The sequence below is a fragment of the Perissodus microlepis genome, chromosome 18 (assembly GCF_051167445.1).
Source record: "Perissodus microlepis isolate ML-2025 ecotype Zambia chromosome 18, ASM5116744v1, whole genome shotgun sequence".
Classification (NCBI taxonomy): domain Eukaryota; kingdom Metazoa; phylum Chordata; class Actinopteri; order Cichliformes; family Cichlidae; genus Perissodus; species Perissodus microlepis.
This window is the reverse complement of record NC_140478.1, coordinates 31,923,630-31,947,125: the sequence shown is the minus strand read 5'-3', so window position 1 is coordinate 31,947,125 and position 23,496 is coordinate 31,923,630. Positions and strand designations below refer to the sequence as shown.

The 23,496-nt window shown below is 38.3% G+C and overlaps 2 protein-coding genes and 1 pseudogene across 4 annotated transcripts in view; 1 reads left to right on the top strand and 2 right to left on the bottom strand.

Moving 5' to 3' along the window:
• LOC146368590 (receptor-type tyrosine-protein phosphatase F-like) overlaps positions 1–23,496 on the top strand; it is a 53,426-nt gene that overhangs the window by 5,254 nt on the left and 24,676 nt on the right. For all 3 annotated transcript variants that reach the window (XM_084912281.1, XM_084912279.1, XM_084912280.1), the window contains 2 exons: positions 1,023–1,168; positions 1,421–1,562. In XM_084912281.1, the coding sequence (XP_084768407.1) occupies positions 1,023–1,168; positions 1,421–1,562 (288 nt within the window). The remainder of the gene's footprint in view (positions 1–1,022; positions 1,169–1,420; positions 1,563–23,496) is intronic.
• On the bottom strand, positions 4,550–7,128 carry LOC146368593 (uncharacterized; annotated as a pseudogene).
• On the bottom strand, positions 20,520–21,874 carry LOC146368592 (uncharacterized). The gene has a single exon (XM_084912305.1). It carries the CDS (start codon positions 21,303–21,305, stop codon positions 20,520–20,522), a length of 786 nt encoding a protein of 261 aa, XP_084768431.1. The 5' UTR covers positions 21,306–21,874.

Here is a 23,496-nt window from a genome sequence, read left to right as displayed (position 1 = left end):
CTTCATTTCTATCAAACAATGCAGTTTTAAATGTTTCTAGTGGATGATGTGTTGCTAGGCACACTGGGCAGCGCATTATGGGCTAGATTGTCCGATTTCACAGCCTCTCACTTCTGGCCTTCGTGGTCTTCCAAGGACCCGGTCTACACACCGGCAGACCCTGAACTGGCACCAAAACATACAAAGGACCGCACTGAGACTCGTTCAGGAGAAGAAGACGGTTCATTAGTGTTATGAGGAGAAAAGATTCATATAATGCACATATGCATGCTTGCTGTTAGCCGGTTACTGTTAGTTTGTCATATCCAGGTCTGGTCCGTCAGGTTATTGTGTCCCCAGAAACACTTCAGTTTGTGTTCCTTTTCGTTGTGTTTTTTTCTATTTCTGTTTTGTTTTCTTTTTCAGTCTGGCTTTTAACTTGCAGAAAAGCCGAGGTAAGCCTCTGGCTGAAGCTCAGTGTAAGCATTTAAGGTAAAAGCCTTCAAAATGAACTTAGTTAGAGAGCTCTGCAGCAGAGCACTCACTCAAACCTTCTACACTGTCCTGGTTTCAGCATTGCTGCAGGACAACAGGAGCATCACAGACAATGAATCACAGACTGTGTTGTCATGTGCACAGTCATGATGTCCTGTAACACTCTAAAGAGCTGGAGGTGTCTCTGAGATAGTGCAGCATTATAACATAGTAGTGGCCTTTTCCTAAATTTGGGAGATGCTCAGTCAGTTACCTGATCACACAAAATTGTGTTTCATCGTTATACAAAACATTTTTAATGTTAAAAAGTTTAATGTTAAACTTTGTTTTGGTTTAAACACTGTGTCAAAACAAAGACAAGAATGTGACACTAACACACAGACCGGACGTGTGTCTCATGACTGAGCTGCAGGTGAAGCAGCAGCGCTTCTCTGGGTTTTCTCAGGTGTCCTGTGTGTGGAGAATAGTGACACCCACAGATAAGGTCTCCCATCAGTCTGAACCTCCATGTCAGTAACTTATTTGTCCTGTCACGTCATCTTCATCAGGCCCTCCAAGTTTCATCACATTTCCTGTGAATCAGACGGGCATCTCGGGTGGAGTTGCTTCATTTGTGTGCCAGGCCAGAGGAGAGCCAAAACCCACAATCACCTGGTTCAAGATAGGCAAGAAGATCAGCAGCCAGCGCTTTGAGGTGGGTGCTGATGCATGACTCTAACATTGCTAAGCATAAAAACGAATTCACAGAGCCCCCACAGTGAATCACGCTGTTTATTTATTTATTATAAACATTTATTTAATTACTTTGACATAAGAAAGACAAAGCTCTGTGTAGTCTGCAAGGACGACTGGATTTTATTGAAATCTTGTAATGAAGCGAACGTTTTTGAAAAGAAAAAGAAGCCTTGAAAAATAACTCTCCTCCCGTTTATTGTGGCTCTTCTAGGTGATTGAATTTGATGGAGGTTTGGGGTCGGTGCTGCGGATCCAGCCGCTGCGCGTATACAGAGATGCAGCCATTTACAATTGCAGTGCCAGTAATAGTGCAGGCGAGGTCAGCGTCAGTGCCAGACTTGAAGTGCTGGAAGGTAAAAATGGATCCTGTTATTTTTAAACTTTCACTGTGGTCCTGTTTTAAAACTTTTTTTTCTTCTACTGTGGATTTTTTAAGATTTTATACTCCCCCGCCCCCAAAAGCAAATATTCATTCATGCAACAGAGCTCCAAAATCTGTGGACACCTGGTACTAGCAGTGTCATTAATTAATAATAATTAACGTAATGATTATGGTTTCCACTGACCTCAATGAAATACACCGTGTATGTCAGTTTCAATGAAGACCAAATGTTTTGTTTTATTTTATTTATTTACATTTATGTATACAGGTCACATTGAGACTCAATGCATCATTTACAAGAGAGACCCATGTCAGACAAAGATATTACAATTACAGATTTACAGATGCAGATTTCCATGGTGGTTTTCTCACATTTAATAAGGAGAATAGCAGGAGAATTTCTTTTAGAAGACATTTTTAAAAATGTCTTCTAAAAGAATCACATGATTTAAATGATCAAAATATAAGAAATACTGCGACTCCCCAACAAACAAACAAACACCAGAAAAAAAACCAGGCGAGTGCCAGAGTTTAAAGAGGGACTAAAAGAGTAGGATATCAGTTTAGGGTCAGTGTTTTAGGGAAAGAAAACGTGAATCATAAATTTTAGTTTAAGTTCTGTATTCTGTTGTTCTGTTACGTTGGTTATCATAAGATGGCTTATTGGTTAGTTACTGTACTGTAAGCCTAAGGCAGCTTTGTACGCATCAGAGGCAGACTGAAATGATCCTTCTTCTGTCTAAACTTCAGACTCCTTGTGTTGTTAATAACTCACCATTATCATCAGTTACAAACACAATTCTACTTTCCAACCTCATCACAAAGAGCAGCAGATCTAAAGTATCACTCTTTGGTATCTTCTGCTCTTGCACTAATTTTGTAGCATCTGAAATATATTTGCTGCCTTTGTCTTTACCACACTGTTAGACTTTTCATCGCCACTTTACGGTAACATACTGGCGTCACTGTTGCCAGCGTCATACCGTGACGCCGTGTTACGGTAGCTTACCGTTCTGCAGGATGATACCGTTTTTTGCTGGTGTGGTATAATACTCTTGGACAAATTATGGTAACGCACCGTAGCCTTTTTTACGGTATCTCACTGGCGACAGTGACGCCAGTGAGATACCGTTATGTCGTTATGTCGTAAATTACGTCAACAAAGTAACATCATACTGTGATTAAGAAATTGGTATACTACCGTTTATTCACAGTATGTCACTGTAAGCCCGCTGCAAGGTAATAAACTGCAATATATTAACCAGTAACTTACCATTATCACACATCATCAGTACCAAAAATATTAATCTCTGCTAGAGGACACCGTGTCCCAACAGGCGGTCATTTACTGTTTAACAGGTCGTAATTTACCGTAATTTCAGTTAACAGTAACATACTGTAAGAGACTGGAGGGTTTTCTTAGTTATATTTTGTAGGGTCTTAAACCTACAATGTGAAGTTCCTTGGCATTCATTTTGCTGGCACCATACAAATAAACTGAATTGTAATGAATATAATATCAAGCCCCACACGTCTGCCTTTATATACACTTTGTCCAAAATACTGGCTCACACCACCAAATCAATGCACAAAGCAGGGTCCACAAGGACATGGATGAGCGTGTGTGGTGTGAAGGAACCTGACTGACCTGCACTGAACCCTGATCTTGCTTTGTGGACTGAGTTCATTGATTTGTAGGGTGAGCCAATACATGTGACAATTAAAGTGTAAGTAGCTGAAAAATTTTTAACAAACGGGTAAAAGAAGGAAAAAAAATCAAAACTGTTGCACTCAAAAAACCTATTGGACAGAGACAGCGTCTTGCAAGATGGCGAGAGCGCTTGTCTTCATTGTTGTTCGTCTTGTGTAAATGTCCAGAAAGCATGAGCCATGGATCATCTGTGGAGACATGGGTAACAGCACATTGGTCACTTAAATTATACAAGAAATTCACTAAAAATGGCAAAAACAGTTACCTAATTTGAAGTTCTCCACTCAAATTCAGTAAGCTGCTGGAGGAAAGTTGTGACATGAGGGTTAATGTGAACAACCTTTCGCTTCACAGTGGTCCCCGTCCTTCTGCTTGTCCCAACCTTGGAGGTACATTTTGTTCCCTCTTCGGGGTTTATCCTTACAAAAAACCTTAAAACATGCCATAATAAATAGTAACATACAGTAACATTGAGTTGTGATTTGAAATAATGAGTTACTTAGGGATAATTTATTCATCATCTATCACTATTAGCTAACTGTTCAAACATACCTCTGAATTAGTTCCAATGTTGCACACGCTGACTCCTGGTATTCCAGGTTCAATACATAGAATGAACCAAAGAAGACTGACATTGCATCAGCAAAGATGTTCTCTCTGTCCAGCTCAACAATTACACGCCCCTCTGCACTCACCATCCAGCAGGTAGCGGTCATTGAACTTTGTCCTTAAATGTATAGGGGCAACATGTTGTCATTATGCAACATAAAATAATTTCAATACTTCACTTCTTCACACTGTCTAGATAGTCATAAAGCAAATAGCTATGTACAGTTAATTATTAATGGCCTTATGTACATAAGTCCGTTTTAACATATTATAATTGTACATAATTGGGAATTATTCTGCACATTAAACACACCTAACAAAGAGTCAGCCCAATCAAATTACCGGAGATGAATCAACTGTATGGTTATTTTGGAGTTTATAGTTTGTGCTGCTGTTAAACTTTACAGTATTGACTTCAGTATTTCTACTGTTGGTGTAGCTAGACTAGTATGTTGATCAGTAATATGTAATGTGAAATTTGATATTGTTACTTTGCTGGATTCACTGAGACACATGTCCAACAACCTTGGTTTATAAAGGAAATTACAGAAATTTGAGCTAACAAAACAGAGACTGGATACCTGTGTCCCCGAAAAGCTCCTGTGCCAAACAGAAATTATAATGTGGTCTAATCAGCTCTATTTCATAAATGACTTCTTACCAAGCATAATCAGCCTTGGGGTGATGGGCAGGTTGCTCTCTGCTTCAAGGGACATCCTGGTAGATGTTTCCTGCCAGAAAGAGGACCAAGACATTTTATGTAACAAATAAAAAATATAACAGGACAGCAAGCAACAGCATTAAACATAGAGCTGTATGAAAGAAGCTCACATCTGCTAAGACAAAGAGGGAGTCTTCATCTTCCTTGTAATACTTCATCATGAGAAGTATGGCTGCTGTGCCAACCTTGTTGTTGGTCAAAACTCCCTCACTTTCTATCTGCTGGATGAGTGTCCTTATACCAAGGTTCCATTTGAGCTTCTGGGTGGAGAAATAGTTAATAATCCTTCCACCTTTGGTTATGAGGGCCTGACCTAAGCGCTCACTGATATCGATGCCTGTGAGTTTGTAAAAGTGGTTCAAAAGACCTTTCCGAGTAAACAAGAATGGCCACTGCTCCTGAATTTCAGCTACTGAAAGTGAGGGACAACTGTTGATAAGCTGCCGCTGAGAAATATATGTGAGGCACATGAAGTCATCCACATCAGGTCTCTCCACAGCTCCAGGTCCTTCTGAATTAAAAATTGTTAACAAGATGTGTTTCTTTTCCTCTAAAGAAGCTGGCGTTTCCCCCTCAGGAAGTTCAACTGGCTGCCAATTTATACAACCATAGCTATCAACAAGACATCTAACTTTTTTATGTGAGGTTGCATTACTGTTGGGACTACAGTCTTCCTCATTCCTGGTTCTCTTTGTTTGACGAAGTCTATGTGTTGTATTATCTCGATTAACATGTTCAACTCTAGATTTGATGCTTCTTAGTAGTGAATAATGTCCACAGCCCAGTCTTTCTCCCTTTTCAGTAAAATCTGCAAATGTTTGAGGGTATCTGTTTACAATGATCTTAGCAACCTCTTCATAAGATGCACGTTTAGTTAACTTGCATGGCCTCCACAACAATTCTAACCATACTTCTCCTGTCCTCTGGATGACCTCTGTCTCCTCTTGTGATTGCATGCGACAGTTGGAGTGGAAATCTTTCACAAGCTCCAGAGTAATGGTGTCATTCAAATTATTTGGTCTGCCATCTGGAAAAAAGAGAGATGGTGTTAGATTCAGTGTCTACTTTTGTTTCGTGCATTGCACAGCTGCAAAGATCCTGAAATTCCTCTATGATGCTCTGTATAGTGCTGGTTGGCAAGAGCATTTTAGCCTGCATTTTTAAATGACACAAAGTCGACTGTCTTCTAATAGATTAACTGTGTCCTGTCCTTGTATTATGGCAAATCCCCCAATTTCTTGTTGCCTTGACTGCTGAACTGTCTACTTATGTTTTCGAGAAATATGGCTGGAAAATGATGTTCGGACACTGAAGTATTTAGAGCAACCTTCAGATGGACATAATACTTTCCCCCCCCATCTTTGATATGAAATCTGATAGGGGCACAAAGAGCTGTGAAGTTTTGTGCAGCATGCCCACATCCAGGAACTTGACAGCCGAGGTCACCAGTGAACTTATAAAACTCCTCCTCGGTGGTCTCCCTTCTTGTTCTGTGATTCCTAGGCATATGTGAATGAAGGCAGAAAATGTTCTGAACGTGGCAGGACAGTTCTCAGTTCCACAGGAAAGCCTATAGTTAGCTACATGTTTGTGGCTTTTAACATGCAAACTGAACAATATATATTTGCGTGCACTGAAGCCACAAAATTTAGAAATACACATAGTTGCAAAAAGTTCAGTGACCAATTACCTTTCCTAAATGACATATGCAATGCAAAAAATAAGAGTATTGTCAATAGGGAACAATTCCCAGTTTTTACATGATCAAAATTATTCACAAAAGGCTTCAATAAACAGAAAATGTGTGCCGACAAGAGAGCAGTGCACAAAAATGAAAAGATATTTGAGCTCGCCGCTTTAAGGGGTTTAACATGACTTAGTCAGCACTCCGTACCGTACAGGTAGTACAAGCACACCTGAAAACACTGACCAGCTAACAGCTTTAAGCATTTGGGCGCAACCTCGGTAGTTCACCGATTCACCTGTTGCAAACGTCCAAGTTTCTATCAAGTCTCATAAATCCATCGGCAACTATTACCTAACTAGTCTTTTGAGTCTCCACATTCATAGATATTGACATTTTGTCTTAGCATTTGAATGAAAATATCCTGGTAGGGTAGCTTAAAAGTCAAAACAAACAGTAATAAGAACACATTTCGGACTTCTTTCAAATAAGTGAAAAAAACACTTACCTTCAGACTGATTATCTGGTGTCAATCCAACTTTAATGTGTCCCATATCAGTCCGTTTTAGGGAAAAAGTGTTAAGTGGTTTCATTTAATTTTGAGATACTCCTGCATGGACGAGCAATTTGGAGTCTAGCAGAGTTATCACGAATAGCATATGATCTTCAGCTATAATCCGATCAACCTTGCATTTAACCCGATTGAACATCCAGTTACCTCTGACTACTTCTAAGTTGCACATGTTAATGGTCTCATCATCACTCTGTGCTGCAGCGAACTGGATCTGTGGCACAGAATAGTTGATGGCCATGTTGTTCTCCTGCTTTGCAGCTTTGTTTGAGTCTGAATTGCGGCTTAAACGTGCAAAACTAAGAGAAGCAGATCAATATTTTCTTCTTGTTGTTATTTAATGGTGGTTGGCAACCAGCGAAAGGAGCATTAACCACCTCGAGCAATATTTTCTATTTTCTATCCCCATTGTTGTTTTGAAAGTGAATACCCGACGTGTACGTCATACGTCACGTTGTACGTCAGGTGAAGGTGTGGTGTCGGCTATCGCACCTGTTGCATTACAAAGCTTTAAAAACATAACAATCGCTTTAAAAAAACAACCCAACGCGCTAAACATGAACAAACATAAACACCCGTGTTACATTATCACGTATATCCAGGACATCTCTTCTGAACCAAGACGAAGTGGTGCTACAAAGGAATTATTTCTTCAGGAGAGTGCATTTAATAGCAGTCTGGCCTGCAACAAAATGCACCGCTAAAAATACAGTTTCTGCTTGTCCCAGAATTTATTAATTTTGAGAGTGAAGTTGTAGGACTGATGCTCGTTAGTGGTGTAGGTTTCATGGATGTGACACCTTAACTTGTGTAAAATGATGACCAGAGCATATTATTAGGTTAGTTCACTGTAGTTAGGCAGAGGTGTCTTAAAAAGTACCACCTTATACAAACCAAATGAAGGTCCAGTATAAGAAAGAATAAGAAGAGAGAAAAAAGGAACATCCTGCTAAATGAAGTCATTTTTAAACATTACTCTAAATGTAGCCATTAGTTTTTGTTGCTGGCCATACAAAAAATAAGCATACTTCAATTATATTTCCCAACCTTACCTAGTACGTGTACTAATAATGCTTCTTGGGACTATATTGGCCCCCGTTTTAGTGCACAACAGTATTCTTGAAATTAACTTTTAGATGTACTTTTTGTTCACCATAATTGTACTAGCATAATGTCATAATGTCTACAAGAGTATAATTAAAATATACTTGACTCTATCAAAATACTAACCTTACAAGTATACTATTAATTAATAGTACTAATAATGTTTCACGTTGTTTGAAAAAACAAATACATTTATTAATATATGAGGTTCCATTCAGTTCAAGGAATTAAATTTTAGTGTGGCTGCAACTTACTCCTTAAGTTAAAAATTATGCTGTATATTGTACTACTTTCACAGTGAATCGCATTTTATAGTAATACACTCTGAATGAGGATTTAAGTAATTACTCTTAGATCTACAGTAGAAAACAACAGAAATCCGGATGGTGTAATAGTATAATCTCAGTAACATCACCAATTGTTACATTTGCTGTATTTTACAGCTGTTTCCATGAGTACGGTGAGTTACCGTAAAAATAATGTAATCTCATGGAATTTTCCCACAATTACATGCAAATTACAGTACTAAACTGCACTGTAAGAAATGTACATAAAAATTACAGTTAATAACTGTAAAATGGCAACGGTAAATTACCATTAAATCAAAAAGAGTAATTGATTGTAATATGTACATTAGATTTCTGTAAATTGAAAAACGGTGATTTGCTTTTACTTTTACACTGCTAATATGTTGAAAATATATTAATGTACTGTAATATGGCACATTGTCTTTGAAAACAACAGGAAAAATCTGTAACATTTTTTACAATTAACCACCTTACAATTTACATAATAACTCTGTATGAATAACAATCTTTCCTGCTTTTTTCATTTGAATTTACGATTTACAACTGTATATTAATTACCTAAAACATACCGTACTTTTAATTTTAACAAAATGTAAAAACATTGTTAGAATTATTGTGAAAATTACGGTGATTTTTTTTTTAATATTAACAACCTCAGGCTGTTTGATAAAACAGTATATGTTAACAGTACATACAAACAATTACTAATAATAAAAAAATATGTGTATTTCTTTAAGTTCTAGAGTCTCACCAAGTATAACACAGCTTTTTACAATGAAAAAAAATATTTTGGGGCATATGGAGGTTTAAATCATGGATTTACCACTGCTCGGTCCGTGTTCAATCTGTTTGAGTGTGATACCACCTGCTGAAATTAAAATTAATTGATCAAAATGAAATACAAAAAAAATAATGAAATGTTAATAAATTGGTGTAGTTTGCAAGGTCAAGAGCAGTCAACGAATGTATTATAAAAGCTGTAACAATCAGTTTCCTTAAAGTCCATGCGCGTTTGGGAGACAATGCATCACGTGTCTAAACCGTCACACACATACATACGCACACACACACACATATATATATATATATATATATATATATATATATATAACTTAGACGAGGAGGGTACTATGTTGTCAGAAATAGCTGTCTGACTGTGAGGTACTGCAACAGCAGAGGGCACTAATACTCCTTGGAAGCATGTATTTCGCCAAACCAACGAAGAAGAAGATAGCGCCACTTCTAACGGTCCAGACTGACTCTGCTCAGCAAAGGAGTGCCCCCAGCACCCTGCCCCGAACCAACAACCTTCTCTTTCAATGTAAGTATGTCATTAGACTTGAAATGTATATCAGCTGTAACCATAGTTCGCTTGGTCAGTTTTCTTGTAGCATTGAAAGCGTTCCTCTGTCACAGGCTTCGCTTTCAGTCCTGTTTAGTTTTCTGGAAAGTTCATGCTAATGCAGCAGGTTGAAGATTTTAGCTAGCTTTACTGTGAAACAAAAGCCAGTTTAATTTACCAGGAGCAGCTAAAGACAATGTTTCTTTTTGATTTCTGTGCCAAGTCAGTGAAGTCACTGAGGGGTTATGTATTTCATTGCAACCTGCTTCTGCCATCCTGACCATTGTAGAGGAAATTTAAAAAAAATATATGAGTTGGGTCAGTCATATACTCTGAATAAGCTCACTAAACCTCACAACATTATCTGATGAGGGTATTTCCAAGCTTTGTGAGGCGGTCAAGGGATCCAGATATGTGTAACAGGTGAGCAATTAGCTGAGTCTTCATCAGATGTACTGTGTGACATTAGTGATGGTAAGACATTCAAAAGTAGTATTTTTTTAACCAAAATCCATTATGTTTCAAACTACTGCTATACCACGATGCCTTTGAAGTTGTTAATCCTTTAGGTTATGGAAATAAATAGATAAAACTGTAGTTAAAGGAACCATGTTTTGCATGCTGTAGATAATTTGGGCTCACATTGCACTGGTGGCTTCTGCTTTAGTCGTACACAACATTTCTGTAGATACTGTTTAATGACGCAATCTGTTTTTCAGGGTGGTTATCCAAATCAGTGTGGAGTAGAATACACCATAGAGATGTACAACTCTCCTGTTCAACACCTCAAGACTGAAGGTACACCAGATATAGAAGGAGTAAAGTTTGAGTCAGTTTTCAACTGTTTAAAATATTTTCACATCTGTCAGCCAGGTTTGCCATTTTGATTAGGACACAAGATTTTTATGGTATTTTGTCATATGATGTTGTGCTGTTTCTTAAATTTTTTTGTGAAAAAAAAAAAAAAAAAAGAATGGTTCACCCACTCTATTCTGAATCGGAGCATTAAACAGTTTAAATACTCTGACTCTGACACCTCTTCAAAGCTGTGTGAGGTCAGTCCTCAACAAATTCTCAGCACGAACAAAACTGGAACTTTTTAAGGCTGTTGCCTCTCATAATTGGTGACAGAGTGGATAATGGAACAGATGATTTTTACCCCACTGCATCCAGACTGCAAATGAATCGCGCATGTGCGAAGCCACTTGTTCCACTGTGATGTATGTGGCTGACGAAAACAAATTGCTGTTATTTTTAGGTTGTACAGTCCTGATCAAAAGTTTTAGGCCATTTGAAATATGGCAAAAAAATCATATTTCGCATGGTTGGATCTTAACAAGGTTCCAAGTAGAGCTTCATACGGTGGCCCTGAAGTGCAAATCACACCAACAAATTGCTAAACACAACAACAAAATTGAGAAACACAAAAACAAAATTGAGAAGCACAAAAACAATACTGAGAATCACAAAAACAAAATTGAGAAACACAAAAACAAATGGAGAATCACAAAAACAAATGGAGAATCACAAAACAAAATGGAGAATCACAAAAACAAAATTGAGAAGCACAAAAACAAAACTGAGAAGCACAAAAACAAAATTGAGAAGCACAAAAACAAATGGAGAATCACAAAACAAAATTGAGAAGCACAAAAACAATACTGAGAATCACAAAATCAAATTAAGAAGCACAAAAACAAAACTGAGAATCACAAAATCAAATTAAGAAGCACAAAAACAAAATTGAGAATCACAAAATCAAATTAAGAAGCACAAAAACAAAAGAAGAATCACAAAAACAAATTGAGAAGCACAATTACATTAAGAAAACCGGAAAGGGTAGGTACCAGTCGGCAACAGGAGACATCACTGATTGGACGTCCGCGCTGTTCATCTTTGGAATCGGAAGTTACTCTGCCTGTAGCGCATTTTTTTTTCAAACATGAACATTAGCGGTGACCCAAACATAGCTGTCGCTATTCGAGAATATTTTGATTCAGGACATGCATACGAGGTGATACTGGATATGCTCAAGTGTAATCGTGACATTTCAATTAGTATGCGTACACTGAAAACGCATTTAAAAGAATCTGGACTGTACAGACGAGGCAACTATTCTCCACTTCCTGAGGTGAGGCGTGCCATTTTGTCCGAGCTTCGAGGACCAGGACAATTGTTTGGATATCGGACCATGTGGCAAGTTCTCAAACAAAAACACAAGCTGCGTGTCAAGCGTGATGTAGTTATGAGGCTGTTGAGACAACTAAATCCTCAAGGAATCGCTTTGAGAACTCGAAGGAGGTTCACAAGACGCACGTATCACTCCATGGGGCCCAATTACATATGGCATGTAGATGGCTATGATAAACTGAAACCCTTTGGCTTGGCCCTGTCAGGATGTATAGATGGCTTTTCAAGAAGACTGATATGGCTTGTGTGTGGAGCAACAAACAACAACCCGGCTGTTATAGCTCACAATTATATAAACTGTGTAAAGAGTCTTGGTGTGATACCAATGAGATTACGAACAGACTTCGGGACTGAGAATGGGACTATGGCAGCAATACAGTGTACCCTCCGTCACGCGCACACGGACTATTATGCTGGATCGTCAAGCCACAGTTACGGATCATCTACTGGGAATCAGCGCATCGAGTCATGGTGGTCTTATTTCAGAAGAGGAAGGTGGGTACATTTGTGTCTGGTAGGTGTAAGCTACAGTGAAAGCTGATCAGATCGTTTTTTTTTTTTTTTTTTACATGCATTTAAGAAAATAGAGTAGCGTCCTGCTGGACGTGTTGAAAAGTTGGATGAGATAGACGTTAACAGCCGTCACTTTATTGCAGGAACTCAAAATGGTCACTGTCAGCTGTTGTGCCGAAATGAGCATGCTTGCCTAGATTTAACGACGCCAATACAAAATGAAAAACTCAGACCAAACCCTCCACTCCTCACAATCAACACACAGAACAGAGTGAAAAGAATACAGCATTTTTAACAAGAACATTACTGCAGGGTCGCTACAATATTTATGGAAAACTAATATGCATTACTTTGTTTGACATCCATTTGTGGCATGTTTTAAATGAGACCAAAATGTAACAAACCCTATAAAATGACCAAGAACAAAGCTAAATTGAGGTCATATGAGTTTACTTACATGTAATAGCATAATAGCGTGTTATTTAATGAAACCATTATGTGTTTTAATTAAACTCTTTTTAAAGGATTGTATAGGTCTCAGAATTCTGTTATTTAATTCAATTCAATTCAATTCAATTTTATTTATATAGCGCCAAATCACAACAAAAGTCGCCTCAAGGCGCTTCATAGATACAGAGAAAAACCCAACAATCATATGACCCCCTATGAGCAAGCACTTTGGCGACAGTGGGAAGGAAAAACTCCCTTTTAACAGGAAGAAACCTCCGGCAGAACCAGGCTCAGGGAGGGGCGGCCATCTGCTGCGACCGGTTGGGGTGAGAGAAGGAAGACAGGATAAAAGACATGCTGTGGAAGAGAGACAGAGGTTAATAACAGATATGATTCAATGCAGAGAGGTCTATTAATACATAGTGAGTGAGAAAGGTGACTGGAAAGGAAAAACTCAATGCATCATGGGAATCCCCCGGCAGCCTACGTCTATTGCAGCATAACTAAGGGAGGATTCAGGGTCACCTGGTCCAGCCCTAACTATATGCTTTAGCAAAAAGGAAAGTTTTAAGCCTAATCTTAAAAGTAGAGATAGTGTCTGTCTCCCGAATCCAAACTGGAAGCTGGTTCCACAGAAGAGGGGCCTGAAAACTGAAGGCTCTGCCTCCCATTCTACTTTTAAATACTCTAGGAACAACAAGTAGGCCTGCAGAGCGAGAGCGAAGTGCTCTAATAGGGTGATATGGTACTACAAGGTCATTAAGACAAGATGGGGCCTGATTATTTAAGACCTTGTATGTGAGGAGCAGGATTTTGAATTCAATTCTGGACTTAACAGGAAGCCAATGAAGGGAAGCCAAAACAGGAGAAATATGCTCTCTCTTTCTAGTCCCTGTCAGGACTCTTGCTGCAGCATTTTGGATTAGCTGAAGGCTTTTCAGTGAGTTTTTTGGACATCCTGATAATAATGAATTACAGTAGTCCAGCCTGGAAGTAATAAATGCATGAACTAGTTTTTCAGCGTCACTCTGAGACAGGATATTTCTAATTTTAGAGATGTTGCGCAAATGGAAGAAAGCAGTCTTACATATTTGTTTAATATGTGCGTTGAAGGACATGTCCTGGTCAAAAATGACTCCAAGGTTCCTCACAGCGTTACTGGAGGCCAAGGTAATGCCATCCAGAGTATGAATCTGGTTAGATACCATATTTCTAAGATTTTCAGGGCCGAGTACAATAACCTCAGTTTTATCTGAATTAAGAAGCAGAAAGTTAGCGGCCATCCAGGTCTTTATGTCTTTAAGACATTCCTGCAGTTTAACTAATTGGTGTGTGTTATCTGGCTTCATGGACAGATAGAGCTGGGTGTCATCTGCATAGCAGTGAAAATGTATGCTATGTCTTCTAATGATGCTGCCTAAGGGAAGCATGTATAATGTAAACAGAATTGGTCCTAGCACTGAACCCTGTGGAACTCCATAATTAACCTCAGTGTGTGAAGAGGACTCTCCATTTACATGCACAAACTGGAGTCTATTAGATAGATATGATACAAACCACTGCAGTGCAGTACCTGTAATACCTACAGCATGTTCTAATCGCTCTAATAGGATATTATGGTCAACAGTATCAAACGCTGCATTGAGGTCTAGCAGGACAAGCACAGAGATGAGTCCACTGTCAGAGGCCATAAGAAGATCATTTGTAACCTTCACTAAAGCTGTTTCTGTGCTGTGATGAGCTCTGAAACCTGACTGAAACTCTTCAAATAAATTTAGACATAGATGATTTAATTTAACTACTTTAGGGGTATTTTAACTAGTTAGGAGCCATTTGCATTTTCTTCAGTGCTATTTAGGAGCAAACAGAGGGCCGCAAATAACAGGTATCCCTTTAGAAATAAACAGTGATACTTCTAAAAACCGTGTATTCCCACACAGCATTTAATTTAGATAGTTTAGGAAGATTTCACTTTTCTAATAGTTTCACAGGCCAATAGTTTTAAATAGAGCACCACAAACAACATGTATTCTTTTAGAAATAAACTGTGATACTTCTAAAAAACACATATTCACACATAGTCACACTCTGTAACAGTTAGACAGAGGGGGTGCAGTTAGGCTCCCAACAGTCTGTAAAAAAGGTATGACCCAACAAAGAAGCTCCCTTATCAAGAGCATCCCAGCCCAAAGGTGTTTCTTCACAAACAGTTAATTCCCACACTCTGTAACAGTTAGACAGAGGGGGTTGCAGTTAGCCCCCATCAGTCAGTGAGTTCTGTTATTTAGACATAGATGATTTAATTTAACTACTTTAGGAGTATTTTAACTAGTTAGGAGCCTTTTGCATTTTCTTCAGTGCTATTTAGGAGCAAACAGAGGGCCGCAAATAACAGGTATCCCTTTAGAAATAAACAGTGATACTTCTAAAAGCAGTGTATTCCCACACAGCATTTAATTTAGCTAGTTTAGGAAGATTTCACTTTTCTAAAAGTTTCACAGGCTAATAGTTTTTAAATAGACCACCGCAAACAACATGTATCCCTTTAGAAATAAACTGTGATACTTCTAAAAGTACATACTCACACTAGCGCTGTATCAACCCCAATGCGGCTTTAATGCAACTAGTCTTATAATTATCTACTAGTCTGCAACAGTTAGACTCGATGATTACACATAGATGATTTAACTACTTTAGGGGCATTTCACTTTTCTAAAAGTTTCACATGCCAATAGTTTTAAATAGAGCACCACAAACAACATGTATTCTTTTAGAAATAAACTGTGATACTTCTAAAAAACACATATTCACACATAGTCACACTCTGTAACAGTTAGACAGAGGGGGTGCAGTTAGGCTCCCAACAGTCTGTAAAAAAGGTATGACCCAACAAAGAAGCTCCCTTATCAAGAGTATCCCATCCCAAAGGTGTTTCTTCACAAACAGTTAATTCCCAACACTCCGTAACAGTTAGCCAGAGGTGGTTTACGCGCCCAACAGTCTGCAAAAGAAGTCATGAAGCAAACAAAAGAGGCACCCTTATCAAGAGTATCCCAGCACCCATCCCAACTGTAGTTCCATACATTCCACATTTTTAATTACAAACAGTTAATTACATTATCTTATCTTATCATGTCCGAGGCCAACAGAAACCATGTCCAACAGAGTCTCCAAAGGCTTTCCACCTTTCTTCCTTACATCGTGCTCTTTTATCTCTACATCTCAGAGGTCAACTGAAAGTAGCCCCACCTATATAAAAACACCCCATCAGACACACAGTATTTTCCTCAGCACTTCACAACTGCCGCAAGGTATGTCGTTTTAACTTTTTATTTTTTCACCTGAATGTGCGTTGGAGCCGACTTTGCTACCCGCACAGAGCGTTTCTGACAGTCGGGCGCTGCTTATACAATACAGAAAAGCAACAATACAGAGTGTTTCTCTGCTCCAAGAAATCCGAGGGCCTTTCACAAGGTAAGCATGTCTGTTATACCCAGGGCATAAATGTCTGTATGTTGGTGCTGATTATTCAAACCCTGTTTAAAATGTGACACATATGTTGTCCGAAAACAATTCCTCTAAATTTGCAAAGTTACTGATTTAAAAAATATATATTTTCGAATTTTTAGTTGCATGTCAAACATATGATAGACTCTTGAGCATATTTATATAGCTAAATTCACAATGGTATAACCGTGCTAAATAAAAGAGGCCCAAGCACCAAAGCCCTCTAATGCAAGCCTCTAAACCGTATGTTGACAAGTACATGAAGTGTACCTCTACCTCTACAGCTGAAAATAGTTTGTATCAGCACTCTGAGGGTCTGCTGAATTGTTTTTAATACGGCACTTTTTGACGAACAGCAGATGATGAAATCCTCTTTATTGTAGAAACTGTCCCTAAGCTATTGTTGCTCATACTTACTGAGGTCCCTAGCTACTTCCTTACTATGTCAGTAAACTTTTTGAAAAGGAAGCTGTTGTAGATTTAAAGAAACATCTTAATTGAAGCAAAGGCAAAAAAAAACTGGAATGAATTTTATGTGGCCGTTCATATTAAAGCCAACAACAAGTGAAAATCCAAAAACGGCTCCAATCCTTTGTATTAATGATCTCCCCCCTCTCTCTCTCTCTCTCACTGTGTGTGAGTGTGTGTGTGTATGTGTGTGTGTGTGAGTGTGTGTGCCCTCACAGAAGGAAGGTCACAGCAGGAGCTTTTCTCAAACGCATTACCAATCAGTTTTTTACAAGAAGTGTAGCTCATACAATGGTATAAATGTATTCTTTGCGATACTTTATAAATATGAAACTAAAGATTTTGAGTTCGTGCACATTGTGAAGCAAGAATCTAAATATTTGTGTCACAATGATTTCTATAAAAGCATGTTGTTTATGGGGATAATGCAACAAATCTTTTGTGCGTCCTATTAATGATCAATGATAATTGAAGAGGGACCCTGGCTCAGGACATTTTCATGACAAGTGACAGCGCAGACAACTACTAATGAGTGAACATGTTTTATCATCATAAACACGGTGATATGAAGCATCGTTAAAGTGTCACTTCAGTAATGTTGACTCATGTTTTTAATAATGACTTTAAAACACTAAACTCTAATTTCTGTGGTTTATTTTAAGTTTACAGAATATAACATGTGGTAAGACGACGAGTTTTACTTCTCACTGTCCGTGTTATGTGTATCTATTTATCATGTATGCTACTTTGCTCTGTGGACTGTAAAATGTTTCATTGTGTTCATGAAATAAACCAGACTTTCACTGTGTGCATCTTTTACTGTTTTTCTGCTTTTGTTCACTCCAAGTTTGACAAAACCTACAGATATCCAGAGTTAACTCACTAACAATGTGGAGCAGTCACAGTGTATTTAGCTGCTTTTTCCCTGAACACAACCAACTGAGAGAAACGCCTGTAGTCCTCACTTTGGTCATTTGAACGCTGAAGGAGATTTGTTCCATAGACACCTTATACTAGTGTTTCCTGCACTACTATGTTCTATTTAAATCCAGATTCCTTTTATAGTTTGCAGTGAAATTTGTTAAACCATTGCTTAATGGGACAGAAGTACAAGTCACTCTTTACTAACACATTTGTAGATGAGTTTATTGCTGAACAACACAGCTAGCAGTCTCACACACTCTTTAGGTTTTTCAAGTTATGTGTGTAAGGGTTTAGTCTATCAAACCTTACCCTTTTCTCCCCAGTATCACAACAGTATGACTCCCAAAGTACGGCTCAGTAAACAACCAATGATTCTAAAGCCAGAACAGAAAGATACAGTTGGAAGATGAATGATTGCGTTTTTATGATACGTAGTAAAACGACCCCCTCTTCTTCTTCTCTGTGTTGTTGTTGTTGTTGTTCGTGTGTGTGTGTGTGTGTGTGTGTGTGTGCCTTAGAAGTCAAATAATACATTAGCCATACTTAAAAAAAACATCTGAATTTCATTTAGAACTGAGATTCTAAGTTGTAAGCAGAAATCTTATGCACAGCCAGAAACATGTTTCCCCACTTTCACAATGCTGAGGTGTCAAATCCACAACACCCCAACAAATGGTTTGTTACACGCGGGTGTGAAGGGCAAGCTTTACTTACACAGCCTCACACACAGTAGATTTTTAAGGTTTTTGGGTACAGGGGTTTAGCCACAGATGCAACATCCACTATTGATAAAGATCACTCCACCTGTTTATTTCTTAAGAAATTAAGCATCTTTATTAAGCTCTTATTTATAAATGTCTACACAATAATAGACACCGTGTGCTCTGTGACATTATAGTCTTCTACTTCTGCTTCCATTGGTTTGCATTTTAAACTCCCAGCCTTTCAGTTTGTTATGAACGACTTATATTTCTAACATTTTGTGATATAAAAGTGAACCATGCGACTTTTTTTATTTTCTGTTTGATGGAATGACTTAAGACACGAGTTATTTAAACAATTCTAAATGACAGTGTGATGGCCATAGTACTTTATGTGGGCCAAATGTGTTAAGGATAATGTTTATCAATGTAAAATTGCAAAGAACTTGTGGATAGAATATAACATTTTGTAAACAGTTACCTCAGAAACTGTACTGGCAGATCTATGTATGTAAGGTAATACTTTCCAAAGCACTTCCACTTAAGTAACTAAACACATAAAGTCACCCTTACCAATAATCCACTGCTCCTTGAAAAAGTAGCACAAACAGACAACTGACTGAGCAATGATAAGTAGAGCTACCCGAGGCCGATACTCAAGCAGAAGAAAATTAAAAGTTGTTGTTTTTGTGGCTCGAAAAATTAATTGCTTTGTCTGTAACGACAGTATCAAACTACAGAGCATTGTTTTTACTAAAATTCAACATTTTCAGATGAAAATTTGGCTGTTTTTTGTTTTTTTCACTGTAACACCCACCTCAATGCCATTTTTAGGATATTCTTGGTGATCCCACCTTTTTCATATTTATGCTTTTGGCACTGAGGGTATCTAATACGCATGTTGTCACTGTGTTTTTGTACTACCAGCTGTGAGGGCTCTGCTTTTGCTTTGAGCAGTCTGTTTTTATTTTGTCTCGTGAGTGTGTGTTTTTTTTCAAACGAGATCCTCGTCAGTTTGATTTTGTTACCACAAACTTTGTGTGAAGTTCACAACAGAGGTAAAGAGATTTAAACACCCAGTTTAAGGAGGCAGGCAGGGGTTGGACCACCTGCACAGGACAGGTGAAGCAGAGAGTGTCAGGGGAGATGTGCAACAGAAGCAGAGGGAACATTTTACAAGATGATAAATGGCAGATTTAGGTGATTAAGGATTTGTTGACAAGATTAAAAGACACGTCCGTCAGAGTTCAACAACATTACAGTTTGATTAAATAAAAAGTTTTTAAACTACACAAGGTTCATTTTCTCCTCTGATAGTAATCATATTAAACATGTCAAGAAAGAAAGAGTATAAAGAAAAATAGTAAATGTGTGTCTAATTAAACTCTACCTGTGAACCTTATATCATCCTTTAATATGTTTGGTGTTACAAACTTGAAGAAGCACAGAAAAGATCATCAGACATTAATCTAATCAGTTTTCAGCCTTCATTCATATTGAAAAGTTGAAATCTTCCCTGCTAGACCCAAGTGCAGTGTTTAACACCGTTGGCCATAACATTTTATTACAGCTATTATTAAATGGAGAGTCCTCTTCACACACTGAGGTTAATTATGAAGCTCCACAGGCTTCTGTGCAAAGACCAGTTTTGTTTACATTATACGTGCTTTAGAAGGCATAGCATAGCATACATTTTCACTGCTATGCATATGATACCCACCTTTATTGGTTAAACTGCCGGGATGTCTTAGACACATAATGAGCTTTAATTTTCTGCTTCTAAGTTCAGATAGAACTGAGGTTATTGTAACGGGGCGTAAAAATCTTAGAAACACTGTGGCTAACAAGATCCTTACTCTGGATGGCATCGTCTTGAGCCGCCTGTTGTAGTGATTTGGTACATTATAAGTAAAATTGAAACATACAATCCCATAGCACAACATCAACATTTATTTATATACAAAAATAAAAATGCTTTTTCAGAAAAGAATTGTAACTTCACAATTCATCACCGATTACGTGGGTACATTTTTTTTTTAAATGCACTAAATGTAGAATACATTGTTTGGTAAAATGCTGGTTACACGTTCTAAGAATGAAAAAAATCAGTCTTTCAGAGAAAGAATTAGCAGCCACCTTTGTAACACTCTGCGACCAACCGTAGCTGTCTGATTTTCACCATGTCCAACCCTACCAGTTTGGTGTATGCCTCGGCGATGGCGTCAAAGACTTTCCTTTCCGATTTCAGTTCGTGCAAGAGAGTTTCCGCCACCATGCAGACTTTGATGTCGTCCATTTTGATGTGGCGAGCAATCAGCAGCCGTTGAATGGATGGAATGAAACGAGGGGTGAGGAGTCTTTTTCTGATGCCGTAATAATTTTCAGCGTAAAAGTCATCCTCCAACACTCGCACACACTCGTACTGTTTCTGGCGGGGTTGATCGGACATACAACCGTTGCATTTGTCAGTGAGGTACTTGTTGATTACTAGGTTGACAAGATGATACACCGCGGTTTTCACGGTATCGATGAACAAAGAAGATACCCAACCGTCAAGCTCGTCCGCTTGCTGCTGCTTTTCCAAGGGGCGATAGTAACCGGGCGTGTCAGGTAATATTGTGCCCTCGTCCGCAGAACTTTCCTCCTCCTCCGCAGGGTGGCGCAGGGCTGTAGAGGCCATACTTCTCTCTGTTTTTGAGCTAAAAAAAAAAAAAGGTTTGAAGGAATGAGACGGCGGTCTTCTTTTTAAAATAACAGAAGGGGGCGTGATCTGGAAGTGGGTTGATCTTAAAGGGTGCGGGTAGGAGTGGCAGCAATTTTCAAAAACCGTAGAGTTGGCCACTGTGTCTCTAGCAGCTGCAACTTTGGAAAAGAACGGTAATTCCCATCTGTTGGGCTTGAAATTCTCCATGAAAATGGCATCTTCCAGCCCTTCTGCTCAATCAACCATCAGAGTGACAGAACTTGGTACATATTTGGTACTTGGTACCAGGGATACTGAGCAATCTTTAGTCTCCGAAGATCCAGCCACGAACCCTACATTTGAAGATTGGAGTGAAGACGCACCGTATTCACCAGTGTCAGAGTGGAGCACACCCCCCTCACCACCACAACTGTGGACTATGGACACTGACAACGAGGAAGATTTTTTGTATTTCGGCGACTCTCCCGACATTGATGAGGTAGACAGGGCATCGCCACCCTTCCAAGACCCTGAGAGATTACCGGAACCGCTATGGGATAATGATGAGGACTTACCCTATGTACCCACGTAATCGGTGATGAATTGTGAAGTTACAATTCTTTTCTGAAAAAGCATTTTTATTTTTGTATATAAATAAATGTTGATGTTGTGCTATGGGATTGTATGTTTCAATTTTACTTATAATGTACCAAATCACTACAACAGGCGGCTCAAGACGATGCCATCCAGAGTAAGGATCTTGTTAGCCACAGTGTTTCTAAGATTTTTACGCCCCGTTACAATAACCTCAGTTCTATCTGAACTTAGAAGCAGAAAATTAAAGCTCATTATGTGTCTAAGACATCCTGGCAGTTTAACCAATAAAGGTGGGTATCATATGCATAGCAGTGAAAATGTATGCTATGCTATGCCTTCTAAAGCACGTATAATGTAAACAAAACTGGTCTTTGCACAGAAGCCTGTGGAGCTTCATAATTAACCTCAGTGTGTGAAGAGGACTCTCCATTTAATAATAGCTGTAATAAAATGTTATGGCCAACGGTGTTAAACACTGCACTTGGGTCTAGCAGGGAAGATTTCAACTTTTCAATATGAATGAAGGCTGAAAACTGATTAGATTAATGTCTGATGATCTTTTCTGTGCTTCTTCAAGTTTGTAACACCAAACATATTAAAGGATGATATAAGGTTCACAGGTAGAGTTTAATTAGACACACATTTACTATTTTTCTTTATACTCTTTCTTTCTTGACATGTTTAATATGATTACTATCAGAGGAGAAAATGAACCTTGTGTAGTTTAAAAACTTTTTATTTAATCAAACTGTAATGTTGTTGAACTCTGACGGACGTGTCTTTTAATCTTGTCAACAAATCCTTAATCACCTAAATCTGCCATTTATCATCTTGTAAAAGGTTCCCTCTGCTTCTGTTGCACATCTCCCCTGACACTCTCTGCTTCACCTGTCCTGTGCAGGTGGTCCAACCCCTGCCTGCCTCCTTAAACTGGGTGTTTAAATCTCTTTACCTCTGTTGTGAACTTCACACAAAGTTTGTGGTAACAAAATCAAACTGACGAGGATCTCGTTTGAAAAAAAACACACACTCACGAGACAAAATAAAAACAGACTACTCAAAGCAAAAGCAGTGCTCACAGCTGGTAGTACAAAAACACAGTGACAACATGCGTATTAGATACCCTCAGTGCCAAAAGCATAAATATGAAAAAGGTGGGATCACCAAGAATATCCTAAAAATGGCATTGAGGTGGGTGTTACAGTGAAAAAAACAAAAAACAGCCAAATTTTCATCTGAAAATGTTGAATTTTAGTAAAAACAATGCTCTGTAGTTTGATACTGTCGTTACAGACAAAGCAATTAATTTTTCGAGCCACAAAAACAACAACTTTTAATTTTCTTCTGCTTGAGTATCGGCCTCGGGTAGCTCTACTTATCATTGCTCAGTCAGTTGTCTGTTTGTGCTACTTTTTCAAGGAGCAGTGGATTATTGGTAAGGGTGACTTTATGTGTTTAGTTACTTAAGTGGAAGTGCTTTGGAAAGTATTACCTTACATACATAGATCTGCCAGTACAGTTTCTGAGGTAACTGTTTACAAAATGTTATATTCTATCCACAAGTTCTTTGCAATTTTACATTGATAAACATTATCCTTAACACATTTGGCCCACATAAAGTACTATGGCCATCACACTGTCATTTAGAATTGTTTAAATAACTCGTGTCTTAAGTCATTCCATCAAACAGAAAATAAAAAAAGTCGCATGGTTCACTTTTATATCACAAAATGTTAGAAATATAAGTCGTTCATAACAAACTGAAAGGCTGGGAGTTTAAAATGCAAACCAATGGAAGCAGAAGTAGAAGACTATAATGTCA